This window comes from Electrophorus electricus, chromosome 11 (assembly GCF_013358815.1).
Source record: "Electrophorus electricus isolate fEleEle1 chromosome 11, fEleEle1.pri, whole genome shotgun sequence".
Lineage (NCBI taxonomy): Eukaryota > Metazoa > Chordata > Actinopteri > Gymnotiformes > Gymnotidae > Electrophorus > Electrophorus electricus.
The window spans coordinates 1185502-1200912 of NC_049545.1; the positions used below are offsets into that span (position 1 = coordinate 1185502).

At 45.1% G+C, this 15411-nt stretch overlaps 1 protein-coding gene across 5 annotated transcripts in view; it reads left to right on the plus strand.

The window, feature by feature from the left end:
• The window catches only part of npnta (nephronectin a), a 31439-nt gene extending 16231 nt beyond the window's left edge, over positions 1–15208 (plus strand). For all 5 annotated transcript variants that reach the window (XM_035531519.1, XM_027031743.2, XM_035531520.1 and 2 more), the window contains 9 exons: positions 1641–1760; positions 4930–5049; positions 6410–6544; positions 7758–7883; positions 9822–10250; positions 11839–11928; positions 12429–12527; positions 12882–13141; positions 14339–15208. In XM_035531519.1, coding sequence (XP_035387412.1) covers positions 1641–1760; positions 4930–5049; positions 6410–6544; positions 7758–7883; positions 9822–10250; positions 11839–11928; positions 12429–12527; positions 12882–13141; positions 14339–14449 — 1490 coding nt within the window. In that variant the 3' untranslated portion in view covers positions 14450–15208. The remainder of the gene's footprint in view (positions 1–1640; positions 1761–4929; positions 5050–6409; positions 6545–7757; positions 7884–9821; positions 10251–11838; positions 11929–12428; positions 12528–12881; positions 13142–14338) is intronic.
• The last annotated feature ends 203 nt before the right edge of the window (positions 15209–15411 follow it).

The following is a 15411-nucleotide window of genomic DNA, read 5'->3' on the forward strand; positions in this document are numbered from 1 at the left end:
CGACAAGAAAAGAAAACGTCTACAGAAGTGTCTGCCCCCAAGCATTCCGCAATTATGTTCCTAATCATTAGTTAATTGCATTTTAATTGGAAAAGGTGAGACTGAATAAGACTGATTGTTGTTCTAGTAGTGATAGGAAGTAGAGTGCTGACCCCTGACCTCTTTTTGACTTTTGTGCAGAAATTTGTTCTAAGGAAGTTCTAGGAACTTTGTGCAGAAATTTGTTTCCAAGAAGTGTGACAGGGCTTTGCTACGGGGAACAGTGTGGGAGGTCCAGTAAGGAAATCTGTTTGGGTCAAAAAGCATGGCCGTGTAGGATTCAAACATCTTGTTTTGTACGTCAGACATTTGACATTTTAAGAGCATTTGCAGGTTTCAGACTTTAAAGCCTACCTGCTATCTGACTTTGAGGTTATTTGGAGGTTATTTTGACATATCGGATATCTTTTTGATGGTATTGTTGTTGCTTGAGTCAAACCAAAAAGAAATTAAAAATCAAGGTTTACAACTTCTCCCCAATCATGTGACCTGATAGCTGTTAAACATGCCTTTCATTTACAGCATTTATCTGACACTTTTATCCAAGTGACACATTCTGACTAAACCCAACTTGAGGGTAAAGGGTCTTGCTCAGGGGCCCAACAATGAGAACCTGGCAGTGGTGGGACTTGAACTGGCAACCTTCTGATTACTAGTCCCATACCGTCACCACTGAGACACACCACTGCCCCCATTCAGCTATTTAAATCTGTATCAACTGTCAAATATGGCAGATACATTCCTGCTGAATGCATTCCACACGTAGCCCACAGTTAAATATGGTGCCACGCTCTGTAAAGTGTCCTTGCCAGGACGATCTGCTTTCACTGCTGTGTAAATCACACCGTGGGTATCACGCAGAGGGGCCAGTACAGAGACGTAAGACATGCGTGATCACGTACCCTCGACTCACTGGGGTTCAGAGCACCACTGCACCTCCACCCATGGGTGGGGAGTGGTGTTTAAAGTGGGTGGGGCTGGAAAGCTTGCTATTCTTGTCCCACATTCATTGACTGGTATCCTCAGATTAATTCTCAGGGTACGTTGACTTTTCCGTGTGCTCTCAGAGGTTTGCCCAGGTGCTAAAGTTCTCAGCTCGACTGATCTGTTTGGGATAATATTTTAAAAGTCAAAAAGTGGATGAATTGTTTACATTTGCTGCTGCAGCAACACCTAGGTGTGGGTGACATCCACAGTCTTTGCGTGTGCCTATCAGTGATGAATGTGTCCAGTGCGTGGTTAAGAGCACTGAGGGAAAAGCCATTTTGTGTTGGTAATAAAAAGGTTTGTTTTAACAGCCTCCTCTTCACATGGCAAGCTTCTCCAGAGTGAGTCTGAAACACAGGCTTCCACCCACCTCCCTCCCACAGCCTCGCTGCTTGGAAGGGATTGACCCTTGACCTCTGACTCCTAGCTAATGCCATCCTGCCCCCAGGTCTTCTGTCTGGATGCTTTAACCCATCTCTCTCTCTCTCCCTCTGTCTGTCTCTCTCTCTCTCTCTCTCTCTCTCTCTCTCTCTCCCTCTGTCTGTCTCTCTCTCTCTCTCTCTCTCTCTCTCCCTCTGTCTCTCTCTCTCTCTCTCTCTCTCTGTCCCACGCAGATCTGAACGAGTGTGGCCTGAAGCCCCGTCCCTGCAAACACAGGTGCATGAACACATATGGCAGTTACAAGTGCTACTGCCTCAACGGCTACATGCTCCTGTCTGACGGCACCTGCGGAAGTGAGTCACAGTCTCTCTTATTTAGTCCTCCGTCGTTTCCATGGTGCATCTCTGCCCCTTGCCCACCAACACCTCCCTCCACTGGCCTGCCTGGGCGTCCTGGCTCTGTTTTAAAGGAGGACGGGAACGCCACGGTGTTAACACTTAAGTGACCACCCTAATGAGCACAGCACACGTTTCACACTCTGTACGGTGTTTTCACAGGTACATTATATCAATTCAGCTTAAATAACAGTAGATCCAAACTTGCTGAGGGCTAACGGTGAGGATCAGAAACATCCGTGTGTCCTCCTCTGGTAAGACTGGAAGCTCAACTCCAGGATGGCGAGCCATGTGAAATTTATACTGAGATGAGGGATGTTTTATTTTCTTCAGGATTCCACCCACCTTATTCTTGAATTTTGAATTTTGAAATTTGAAATTTGAAATTGTCTGCTTAAAATAGGCACCTACCCACCTCAGAGAAACTCTGCTGTCCATCCTCGCCACTTTCTCTTCAGTGTGATGTAGCTCCCCCCATGTGCCCTTGTAATTACATTTTTTCCCCTTTCTTCAGAGAACTGTTTTCCCCCCTAACAGAGCCCCTCTCAAGCCCTGTGGAAGGGTTTAAAATGACTCAAACGCACAGCGAGGGCGTGAGAGGTGTGAACTTCGACCCCGCCCGTAAAGCCGGGTTCTTATTGCTGGCCCTGAGCTAGGCTGCCTGCGCGGAGACGACCGTGCCTGTGCATGCCTCGTGCCGTCCAGCCGACCAACGTGCAGGGCCAGGCCTTTGAAGTGGGAGTCTGTAGAGAGTTCACAACCTCCTCTGCCATACCTAGCATACTTAGACTGGTTTTAGAGATGCATGTCATTTTTGCTTTGTTTCACATCATAAAATGTTTGGCTTGTGTTTTCTTTTTGTTTTTTTTTATGATATTGTGATAAGAAAAGACCCCGAGAGTTGTCCCAGCGAAACGTAAACACATGAGCTTTCCCACCTTAAGAGCCACGTTCTTCCCTCAAGAACAGCCCAATTATTCCGCAGAGCTCCCGCCATTTAAGAAACATTCACTCTGTCAAGCTGTCACAGAACTTTCAGTGCATCTTCTGCCAATTAAATCAACTCTTTGTTCTGTTCCCAAATAACTTCGATCAAGGTAATTAGCTTTGCTTGGTCCTTGCTCCCGCTCACGCTGTTCAGATCCCAGCATCTGAGTTTTTCACACTCTGACTGAGCACGCCTGTAACTCCTCTCGTCTTTTTTTCGCAGTACGTGATTTATTTCGCCTTCTGAAATCACTTATTTATGTTAATTGTGTAGAAAGGAGCTTGAGCTGGATCCCCTCCTGCTGATGGAGAACAGAGAGTAGTTTTCCCAGTGCATTGTGGGAAATGTGGGGGGCTGGGAATGGTGGCAGGTCATCTTCCCCAGTGGCGCTGTACCTGAGAGCCAGACAGATGCTCGCTGCGTTTCTCAGTCCCACGTGATGAAGTTGCGGTGTGGACTTTTGGCCGCGGGTCAGGATGGATGCCTTTCTGCTCATGAGCGTCTAAGTTTGGTTATGCATTATTTATGCGTAATAATGCCTTCATCATACAGAAACAAATAGCATTTTTCAAAGGTATGTTTCAAATGTATTGTTCAAAGCACCAAAATAGTCTTCCTGTTTCATATGAAGGCAGCTTAGATGCAAAAAAACAAACATAAACAATCAAAAACAGTAAAAACAAACAAACAAAAAACGCAAAGAAACATTGACATTGTTAAAAAGCCCTTCACTAACCCCAGGGTTAAAGTTTTTTAGAACTCTTTATGCATTACAAACTAAATGTGTATTAAATATATATATATTTCTATATGTACTATAATTAGACCTGATTAAAAAAGCTGATTTAAGCAGAATAACAGATTTTCCACCTTTTTTCTCTTTTTAAGGGAATACGCATTTTCTAGGCCTTTCAAGTTTAAGATTTATGGGCATAACTATGACTTTCATTCAGATCAGCTACTTTTGAAAAGCTTAATTGTTATAGAAGTCGCCAGGGAAGAAACCACACAGCCAGCAAAAGAACAGTTTTGGGCCTTTATTGTGATAGATCCCTTAACTGGGATTTTAACTGTAATTAACAGAAAGTAAAGGGGAAAAAAACCAGAAACCGTGTCCTTACATTTAACATTTTAACATAAATAAACTTCTCTCCGCATCACATCTGAAACATGAACAGAATGACAAACCCTACTTCACGTGGGTAAGTACACTCACCCACAGGACAGTCGCCCACGTCCAGCGCTACACCACGCAGTAGATACGCAGTAGACAGACTCAGCCTCTGTGGATACGTTCTCTCTGTCCCTGTAAAACATGGAATAATGGGCTGTAAACCCTGTAAGGAACGCTGTACCATGTGCTCTGAACCCTAAAGGTCATGGATCTCACCAGAATGTTAACATACAGGTGCCCTGGTGAACACGGTACAATAGGGCAGCATGATCATCACTAAAATATCGAAAAAAGATGGACACACGCTAACCTCCACTTACTCCAACCTCAGTGGGAATTTCTCTACGTCTCACTGGACAAGTAGACGCCACACTCTATAACCCAAACATAACGTGGTCAGTCACATGACTACATGAGCTCTACCGAGAACATTTCCCGTTCTGGTGCATATTACCAACTTTTACATCTCAGGCTAAAATACACAAATATGGGTGACCACTTATAACAACATATCCCCGAATATGTTCACACTTCTACACTATTTGTCCAGTGAGGACGACTGTCGATCCGGATAGCTTAGTCTTCATCACCCTTAATAGAATCTTGCATTCTGTCACGCTCACCCGTCATGAAAAATGATATCATCGCAGATGTGTGTCCTTAAAGAATTTCGCCCCAGTCATGGCTCTCGTTGAAATGCACATCTCAGTCTTCACCCGCTTACACAGAACTCCAGGAAAATGTATCTTGGGGTCTGTTTTCAAACAATTCTAGTTCTTCAGTCTCAGGAAGACAGTCAGTAGTCTGTAATCTTAGACTCTCTGGAGTCTGTCTGATGGTAGCCTGTAACCCTTTACCCTTGTGATTTATCAACATGCTGAAGTCCCACCTGTCTCTCCTTTCTCCCTGCGTGTGTGTTTGTGTGTGTCTGTGTGTGTGTCTGTGTGTGCGTGTGTGTGTGTCAGATGCCCGGACGTGTGGCATGGCTAACTGCCAGTACGGCTGTGAGGTGATGAAAGGTGAAGTTCGCTGCCAGTGTCCATCACCAGGACTGCAGCTTGCCTCGGACGGCAGGACATGCGTGGGTATGTGCTTGGGTACTCTGGTGCGTGCGTGTGCGGGTACTCCACTACACAGAAGCACGTCTCCCACAGAGAGGCGTTCTGCTCACCACAGCTCTCCCTTCTGAGTCTGATGTTGCGCATGGCGATCAAACATGGGTTGGTGGTGGTAGTGGTGGTTGTTGTTGTTTTTATTTCTTGGTGGTGATGATGGATTTTGGAACAACGTGAAAGCCTTAAGATTCCCACGTGCCTCTCTGTGGTCCTCCTGCAGTGTTCCTCTTGCCAACCGGCTGACGAGCTCTTTTCTGCGATTCTCTGATTACAGCGTCCGTGCTCAGAGAGTCCAGACTGTGGCATGCGCTAACGGCCATATCGGTGCCATTCCACAGGTGCAGGGGGCATTAGAGCAGTGGGCATCACCTCCCCGGGCACTAAATCACAAACAACCAGTTAAACCCATCAGGCTTTAAACGCATCCGTCTTCGACTGGGGAACTAAATCTTTCAGAGCGAACCTTCTTCATTTGTCACGCCCCCCTCCGTGGCCCCGTGCTCCACCCCGAGGGCGGGTTGGGAAGGGCCAGGCCGTCAGAACCCAGCCTTCCCCAACAAATGCCCATGAATCATGGGGCAGCTGTCAACAGCCTTGACAAAGCCCAGGTGGTCTGCTCTCCAAGTGTTTTAGGACGGCACGTTTCCAAGCCCGAGGAAAAGAGGGCGGTCACAGTGAGGAAGAAAGCTTTAGTGCCCCTGGACGTTTGCATGGGGTCTTATTTATTTTTATTTATGTACTGCAAACATTAGTCATTCTGTGGAAATGAACGTCTCTGCGTCCTACTCATGGCAATGATGTGTCTGACGAGATTCTTGATTTATGCATTTCACTGGCCTTTTCTTCTCGAGCAGATGTTCAGAATGAATAATAGTGTAATTTCACATTTTGCTCCTTGGCTGACTGAGCGCCACAAACAAGAAGAGAAAAACAAATGAGACGTTTATGGACTCGAGAGACGCGGCGGCGTGCTTGGCTCTGGCGCGAGAGACAGACAGCAGCTGGACATAGCGCTGTCTCATAACTCAGTCTCGCGCACATACAGATATTTACTGCACACACAGCAGTGTCCACGGAGCTAGCCATTAGTAAAAGGCCCTGGCGAATGTGAATTATGCAGGGTGGAAATCAGTTCTGGAACCAGAGCCCAATTAATCTGAAGTCCGTGAAATGAACCCACGGCTGTCCATCTGCAGATAGCTTTGGCTCCGCCTCCCCAGGGCTTTCATCGGCCTCCCCCTTAATCCGGTCGCCTACGCCTGGCCTGGGAATATTAATGTGGGACATGAGCGTAGAGGAGGATGATGGAAACAGCTGCTTGTGTTTCCAGATGTGGATGAGTGCAGCACGGGCCGTGCTGTGTGCTCGCGCTTCCGCCAGTGCGTCAACACCTTCGGCAGCTACGTCTGCAAGTGCCGTGACGGCTTCGAGCTGCAGTACGTCGGCGGGAAGTACCAGTGCGTTGGTAAGCCCCTCCCATCACACACCCTTGGCCTTCTGGGAAATGTTCTGTAAGGGTGTTTGGCGTTCATATATGTTCATGAGAGTTACCAGGGGATAATAAAAATGTGAGCAATTATCAGAGTAGATATTCACATTTATTAAAGATATTTAAGGCATCATTGCATGGGACCTAATGGGATTTAGATTTGTTTTTAATTAAATATTTATTGATTTTAAAGAGTAACATCAACAGAAAAATAAATAAGAAAGTTAGTGTCTTTCTTTCTTTCTAAGTCGCAACAGTAATCAGAGGAGGTTTACTCAAAACAAAACGTTCAAAAATAAAGTTGCAAAATGAATCGCATATTGAATGTAGTGGGAGTTACAAAAAAGGAGCATAATAATAATAATAATAATATCAGTTATGATAGAATACAAATGAGAATAATAGTATTACGATAAAATAAATAAAACAATTCAGATTCCTTCAAGTGTTTCCCATACATATGACTAGATTACAGAGAACCTGTGGCGTCTGTGATGACTCTGAAAAGTCAGTTTTTCTAGTGGGAAAACATCGGAGATGAAGTATCTGAGAAAACCCACAACAATAAAATACGTTTTTTGGCCAAATAGGTTACGACTCCAAGGAAAGATTCCTGATTTGCCTTTAGCACTACATCCTGGCTGTAATTCCAAACATAAACTTTTACCTAATAATTTTTCCATAATTTGGTGAACACCATTCCAAAATATTTGAATTTTACCCCATTGCCAGAACACATGCATAACGCTGCCCTCATCAGAGTGACTTTATGGCGTAATGGTGATGTTGTAGAGTACAGTGTGCAGACGTGGGAGTGAGAACTCAATGTTCAGCTTATAGGAGCTGATGGAAATATTTTCTGTCATCAAGTCTACAAGAAAGGTATTCCTCCCACACTGATGGGTCCAGTATTCCAGAAACATGCATCTGTGAATTAACAGTAATTGCAGCCTTTACAAGGTTCTTAAGATAGAAGCAGTGTCCTTTTTACACATTATGCATTTTAAAGTTTGAAATAATTCTAGGGTTCGCACATCTTGTTTCTGTAATGCTTCGATTAAATTCACCTCTCTTACCGGGGCTATTAGCCCCAAAGCGATTTTAGATTCATAACTGCAAGTATCTAACTGGGGGGGTGGGGTACAGTGTTTTGCTAGACTAAGTCTGCCGTGCGTCCTCCACCTTTCAGATGTGGACGAGTGCTCGGCAGGGCAGCGCCGCTGCGCCGCGTTCTCCACCTGCTACAACACGCCAGGCTCCTTCAAATGCAAGTGTAAGGTCGGCTTCAGCGGTGGCGCCAGCTACGCCTGCAAACGTAAGTGCGCCTTACCGCACCTCTCCAACAGGTGGCGCGCTCCCCACTGCCACTGTCCTGGTGATCCCCCTCATAGTCTCCAGGTCCGTTATTCAGGCATTAGCGCATATTATCCTGCTACTAAATTCAAGCGAGATGAAGGTTGCAGGGATTGTAGGTTCGACAAAGAAGTGCATCAACTACAGCTCCTGGGAGTCTTAAGAGGTCAATATTCTGTCAAGGTGGAATCCTTCTCTCTAGATGTTGGGAACACTGCCCCTCTGTAAACATTCACACCGCAGACCTTTGCTGTCATGGTGCGCTTGCTAATGATTTGTTCCACGTGGAAGCCAAACAGTAAGGCTGCAAAACTGAACAGAAGAGACATTAAAGAGATTCTCCACTGGAAGCACTCCAGATGGCCTCTCGTTCCAGCACCTGGGGGAGGTTCACTTTCTTTTGCCCCTGGTGGTGGTACTCTGTCTTCACTTCCCCTGCGTGTCTATTGTCTGTTCATCTTCCCATCAGTGCCAGTTTCAGGTTCACGGCTCTGCTGTTCCGGTCTGCACAAACAAACAATAGCATAGCTTTGCCTCGGAGCATGAAATGGGAGCCCATCAATACACACTGTGCATACATGTCCACACACACACATTCCCCCTCTTTTCACCAGCTAACATTCCACTGACAAGACCCAGAGGCTTCCGTCCTGCTTGCTCAGTGAGGCAGAAAAACATTAAAATCGATGGAGGACGTGATTCCCTGGACAGTGAGTCACGTCTCTACTGGCACAAGACACTGTTAGTGTTCTTACTCACCTGCCCATGGACATCACACCTCTACTCAGTTGCAGAATTTATACAACACAGCCAATGCTGACTCGCATATTTATTAGTACACCACCAGACCATAGTCAAAGGAACTGTTTTCATAACCGGATGTTAAACAGTTAGATGAGGTAGGTTAGTTCTGAGCAGTGATTTACTGACCCCAGATCAGCCCTTATGAAGCAAAGGTAACTGACCCCATTCCAGCCCTTATGAACCATAGGTAACTGACCCCAGATCAGCCCTTACGAAGCATAGGTAACTGTCCCATACCAGCCTTTTTAAAGCTATAGGTCACTGACCCCATACCAGCCCTTATGAAGCATAGTTAACTGACCCCAGATCAGCTTTTATGAAGCATAGGTAACTGACCCCATATCAGCCTTAACGCAGGTTGTCAACTAAGAGAAACTCATTTTGGTCATATAATTGTATTCCTTGGCATACGATACTGTTCTTAGATCATCATTTAGCTCTAGAATTTCTCTCTGCATATGAAGGCCTATATGACCTCAGGTGCTTCTCTGTGGTTGGAAAAAGACCGAGTGACGTCCTATGGGGAATCAAATATCAAAGGCCTTGTGTAGCCTCAGAGACGTCCCTCCCTCACACGTAAATGCAAACTTCTCGGAGACACACTCGCTTCGGGTTTGATCACCTGAGCTGGCTGACGGTGCCTGCACTTCACCCATAATTCTGCACAGCAGTCACACAGCATGAGAGTGTGAGTAAGTGGGAGAATGGGAGGGCAGGAAGAGTATCAAACGTTAAAGAGGTTTTCACAGTTTGTGGTAAATATTCATGCCCTCCTAGAAGCCGTAAGTAACTCAAACAAGCTCTGGGTGGTGTATTGCTCCCTGTTTATATTCTGAGTTAACTGGCAGACAGAAGCAAAGACAGTTTACGTAAGTCGGCCTTAAAATGTTTAAGGTCACTTTTACATTTAGGTTAATTTTACTGGACCAAAACCTGTATCAAACAATGCGACATCACTTGTCTTGATATGCAACACAAATCTCATACTGTGGAAAATAGATTTTTTTTAAATAATGTAGTTTAATTTTAATGTAAGGTAGTTTTGTTATCTGTAAGTGACTAGTTATATGATGCCAGTGATGTTTTGTCCATTTAGCCATCCCCAACGTGATTATAGAGCCTCCCAGACCTGGAAGGATTCCCCCGGGCAACAGTAACAGGATTCCAGACACGGACCAGACGAGGACCACCACTACTGTTCGACCTCCTGTGACAGTTGAGAGGATCTCTCCAACCAACTCTCCATCCACCCCCAAAGCTCCTCCACCCCCAAAGAAGGTCTCTCCACCACCAAAGAAACCAGCCCTCCCAACACGCAATGTCCCCGTGCCCACTCCCAGACCCCCTGCCGTGGTCACCTCCAAGCCGAAAGCCCCACCTCATCCACCCACCACAGTCAAGGCCCCAACACCCACACTGGGAGTCCCTCTGATCTCCACACGCAGGCCAACCAGGCTGCCAGAAACCACCATAGACAACACCATCCACAAGGACATCACAGAGAAACAAAGAGGGGACGTCCACAGTAAGTCCAGGATGGGACATTTGGCTAAACCAAACCATATCATTATCATTCCTGTATTGGGCCTCTGTGTTGACTTTTCATGCTATTATCAACTTAGTCTAAGGCCATGTTTCCATTCATTAGTGTCCCTTGACTGATAGGTTTATATTTTTTAGCTTTAGGGTTCACTAGCAGTTTTGTAATGGAAAGGAAAATTGCATCTAAAAGTCCCCTCTTCCAGATGGCAGCCTATAATGAGAACAGAAAACAACCGCCATAGCAATCACATTACTGGTCAGCAGTGCCAAAGGACATCAATCATTTACCCTGTGCTAGAACCAAAAACTTACACAATAGCTGTAAAAATGTTGTGGGTGGGATGTCAGGGAAAGAGAGGCACCTCATTAGCACCAAATCTCTGACTTTGATTAGACATTGTAATGATAGAGGCAGTGTTGCTATCGTGGGCAGAGCGGCGCCACCTGTGCCGGCCTGGTGGCCTGTAACCACAGGGCTTCATGGTTTGTCTCTGTCATGCTTTATTTCTCAACAATGGAAGATGAGTGTGCTTGGTGAACCCTGTTTCCAAATAGGAAACAGGGAGGGAGCTGAAATCAATGGCATAATTGCAAACCAAGGCCTAGCTGGGTAAACCTGTAATTGACATGTACACAGAGCAGAGAAATGGCACTCACCTCCCGTCGGCTTTGAGAGGTGGGCTCGTCTAGCTTCGAGCGCTTGTCCTCTGAACACCGTTCTAGTGTTTCCAAGCGTTTTATGGCAACCGAATTGTGACGAATAGGAACGTGGATTAACTGAGACTTGTGGACATGACTGGGACCAGCTGCGTGTGGTTGTCCATGGCTGGATTAGGCTTGTTCGCTATTGTTCGGAAGTCGTCTTGTGGAGGTGACGTCCTGTGTCATTGTCCAGCGTTCACCCAGTCATCCTGCCATTACCCCAGACTCTCGAGTGTGTCCCTGGTCTCACACCACAACCGGTGAGCTACATCCAGCACTCCTTCCCAGAAGAGTTTAAAGCTGCCTGCTCAGGTTTCGGATAAGACGTGTACTAAAAGGAGATGTGGTAGTACACTCAACAGGATTTTCCCAAGCAGATCGGTTTAAAATAACTGCCCTGCCTTCCAAAGTGCTGCTAGAGTGGTTGCCATGGCCCAAACTTTAGAAGAGTGAGTTGAATTCGACTGTTCTGAGAGTAGCAGGGTAGCGACATCTGTGTGTACAGAGTCAGTGTTGGCTTCTTTTCTTAACACTGATACAGTCTGATACAGTCCAGCACCATGTCGGAGCACTGCCGTGACCCGGAGAACCATACCCGCTCAGACACTGGAGCTGTGGTCAGTGATGAGGCAGGTGGGGGGGGCCGACGGTGTGGGCTACCTGCTGAGTGTGGAAATGCGTCTCTAAGACAGCGGGCCCTAACACAGTGCCCAGTTAGTGTAGCTGCAAGGTACGAGTTGAATGAACTGTGTTAAATTCATAACCTGAGTATCTTTTGTTCTTTGGTGAGGCCGGATAACCATGTTGTGCTGTCTCAAAAGCCAAGGATAAATTCTGAAGAATGGTTGTATTTCTTTTTTTCCTTACAGTACCTCGGAATCATGGCCAGAACAATGTTTTTGGTGTTGATCTAGACATCGAACTGGGTAACACAGAAGAAGAACTCAGAGATGACCCAGGTAAGAGGTCACTTAAGCCAACATTTAGCCTCAGGAACAAACTTTCAGTTTGTAACTAACTTTTCAAAACTGATTCAGTAATACAAGGGAATGGTAGAGAGACTTTATATTCTTCATATGAAGCAAGAATCATGTGTTGTTTTTAGTCTAACCTAAGGTTTAGTTTGTGCCCGGGATGTTAGTCCACTGCCTTATCCACTGCGTCACGCGCTCAATGTTAAAAATGAGGTCAGGGGTGCACTAATTGTCTAATGATTTCACGCTAAGCCAGTATTTTGGCACTGAGCACCAGAAATGCATCAGTGCTCTGGCATAGTCCGAGCTGTTGTTGGCTCTTCAATGGTAGTGAACAATCAATTCTATGACCAAGTGATGGATGCTAGTTCCATCCACTGTTTGAACCCACGCTTAGCTGTGTCACTGCTGATTTCGAATGGAGATTTGTTTTTAAAGATACCTTTGCATGTTATTTTTCAAAGTTACACAAATGTTCTGTGCAGAGGCTGGGTATCTGAGCTGCTCATTCGATGAGGGTCTTTGTGACTGGATCCAGAACAAACAGGGAGATGTATACTGGGAAACAGTACCAGACCCCTCAGGTATGCCCTCCACACAAAACAAGCACGCCGCTGAAGTAACACTCATAACACTGAACACAATATCTGGATCAAAGCAAACATGACACTGGCCTGGACCAAGACATCAAAGCGTTGATGTGAATTAAAAGAAATAAAGTGACCTGTGTATATCTGCTAATTGATCGGGCTAATTGATCACTATTCTTATTAACATTGGCTTTTTCATCAGGGTATTCTTTTAACTGACTGAGTTTTCTTTGTGATTGACTATAAAATAAATAAAATACTTCAACAAACAGGTATTGACAATAGACGGAAAACGTGCTTGCCTTGGAGCCTTTGTAAGTGTGCGGTGTGTATCCGGGCCTGGTTTAGGCGGCAGGTACTTGACGATCTCGGAGCCGCTGCACAAGAGGAGTGGGCGTGGCTCCCAGCTGGTCCTCCCCCTGGCCACGCCCTGGAATGAGGGCAACCTGTGCTTGGCATTCCGCCACAAGATGGCGGGCCACCACGTGGGCGTGTTGCAGGTGTTTGTGCAGAAAGGCCGACAGCACAGTCCAGCCGTCTGGGGTCGCACAGGGGGCAACGGCTGGCGCTCCACCCAGATTACACTGTGGGGAAACGGACTGGAGAGCGTGAGTAGTAGTAACAACAACAACAACAACAATAATAATAATAATAATAATAATAATAACAACAATAATAATAATAACAACAATAATAATAATAACAATAACAATAATAATAATAACAATAATAACAACAACAATAATAACAACAACAATAATAATAATAACAATAATAATAACAACAATAATAACAACAACAACAACAACAATAATAATAACAATAATAATATCTTTATTTTATTTAGCACCAAACATCTTTCATGCTGAGTAAACAGCCTGATGTGTTTTACAATTTGCACTTAAGTTGGCCTTTAATAGACAAAGAACTGCAAAGTGTGAATAATGATGATAATAACAACTTTTTATAAAGCAACTTTGATAGAAATGATATAGCTCACAGTGTTTCGCAGCTTGAATTTAAAACGGGCACATAATTATTCTCAGCGCGCAGATGTGGAGTATTAAAGGAGAACTTCAACCACAATACTGCGGGGACTAGAGAGCTACTGGGGTTCAGTCAGCACGCTCTCCTGTGCAGAACTGGCCTCTTCCTCTTCAGTCATTTTGTAGGATTCCTTCAAGCATCTACTTAAAACTCATGGGAATATAATTTCTTCAGATTTCAACTTGTATCTAAAGACTTGTATGCTTTATTTAGTTCTGATGTGTTGGCTTTCAAAACAAAAAAAAACCCATTAATGGTGTAATATTGATAAACTGTGTGCAAAAACACAGTGAGTTATAGTAAGTTTACATTCCATGACCACACTAGAATGACTTTTAGATCATAATCACGGTAATTATTGCTAATTATTTTTGCTGTGTTGCCATTAGGTGACACTGCTGTGACACTCCACATCAGTTTCATTCCTCAGAGCCCAGCTGGAAAAAATGTTGAATTTCTCAGTTTGGATATTAAATTGAGCTGCTTCTTTTTTTAATTAATTAATGAATTTATTTATTTTTTAGAAAAGCCAAACGTTTTAAAAAGAGCTCATTAGGACGGACGGACACACACGCACACACACACACACACACACACGCGCACGCACACACACACACACACGCGCACGCACACGCGCACACACACGCGCACGCACACACACACGCACACACACACACGCGCGCGCATGCATGCACACACACACACACACACACACACACACACGCACGAACAGCCGAGTGACGCGTGCTCTGCTGCAGGTGATTGTGAAGGGCGAGCGGCGGAGAGGTAATGCTGGCGAGCTGGCTCTGGATGACATCAGTCTGAGGAGAGGCACGTGTCAGGAGGAGCACAACCCGAGGAGACTGTAAAGAGGACTCGCGCTCCCAGCCTCAGGACCACGCCGAGGGAGGGGCAGGCTCTCCCCTGGCCACGCCCCCAGGTTCATCCAGCCTCCTGCCAAGGCTACCAGTGCACCTCCAGTGTCCAGATCCAGAATTACCAATACAGAGCAACTGAACTCAAAAATAGTTTTGAACAAGGAAAACGCACCATTCTTTTAGTAGATGCCATGCACTTCAGGTCCCTCTTGAGTTCAGCTGCTAGTGAAGGTACGCGCAGGCGAGCTGTGGTTCCAGGATTAGACCGCCTCGCAGCGCCTTAAACCAGACGAAGAGAGCGTTTATGTGCTTTGTCCGAGCAAATAAAAGCTATCTGAGAGACAACCGATTCCCATTGTCCCTGTAAATGTATCCGTGTGTACATATATACATATGCAGATATATTTCAAAAATTCATATATGCTTTGCTGTCGCATAATTATAGTATGTGAATCCTTCAACATGTAAAAGTGACGCAGGGCAATGTTTACACGACCCGATTTCAAGTGTTTTCTTGACATTATGTATATTGTAAATTACAAACTAGTAAATTGTTTTGCATTACATTTCTAAGTGGCTGTATCAGCCATCCTGTATTGGCATATTATATCCATACTTACCCTTTAAAATCCTTCAGTTGGCCAGTTGGGTCTTCTGGCCCAGGAATACTGGGGTCTTTACTCTTGTTTTAATAGACAGATGTCAGTATTAAAAGATTTATGCCAATAAAGGTTGTGAACATTATGTGCAGAGCTTGTTTCTGTGTGTCATGTATGCTGGATTGGTTTGATTGATTGATTGGCCTCTCATCAGGCAAAGCTAGTCAGTCACAGTTATTGTTGAGGTTGCAACATTGAAAAGGGGGGTAACAGATCCTCCAGGTGGAAATCCCTTTGGTTTTAGTTTAAAGTTTCTGAGTTTGTGTTTAATGTCATTCCTAAACACTGATCAAG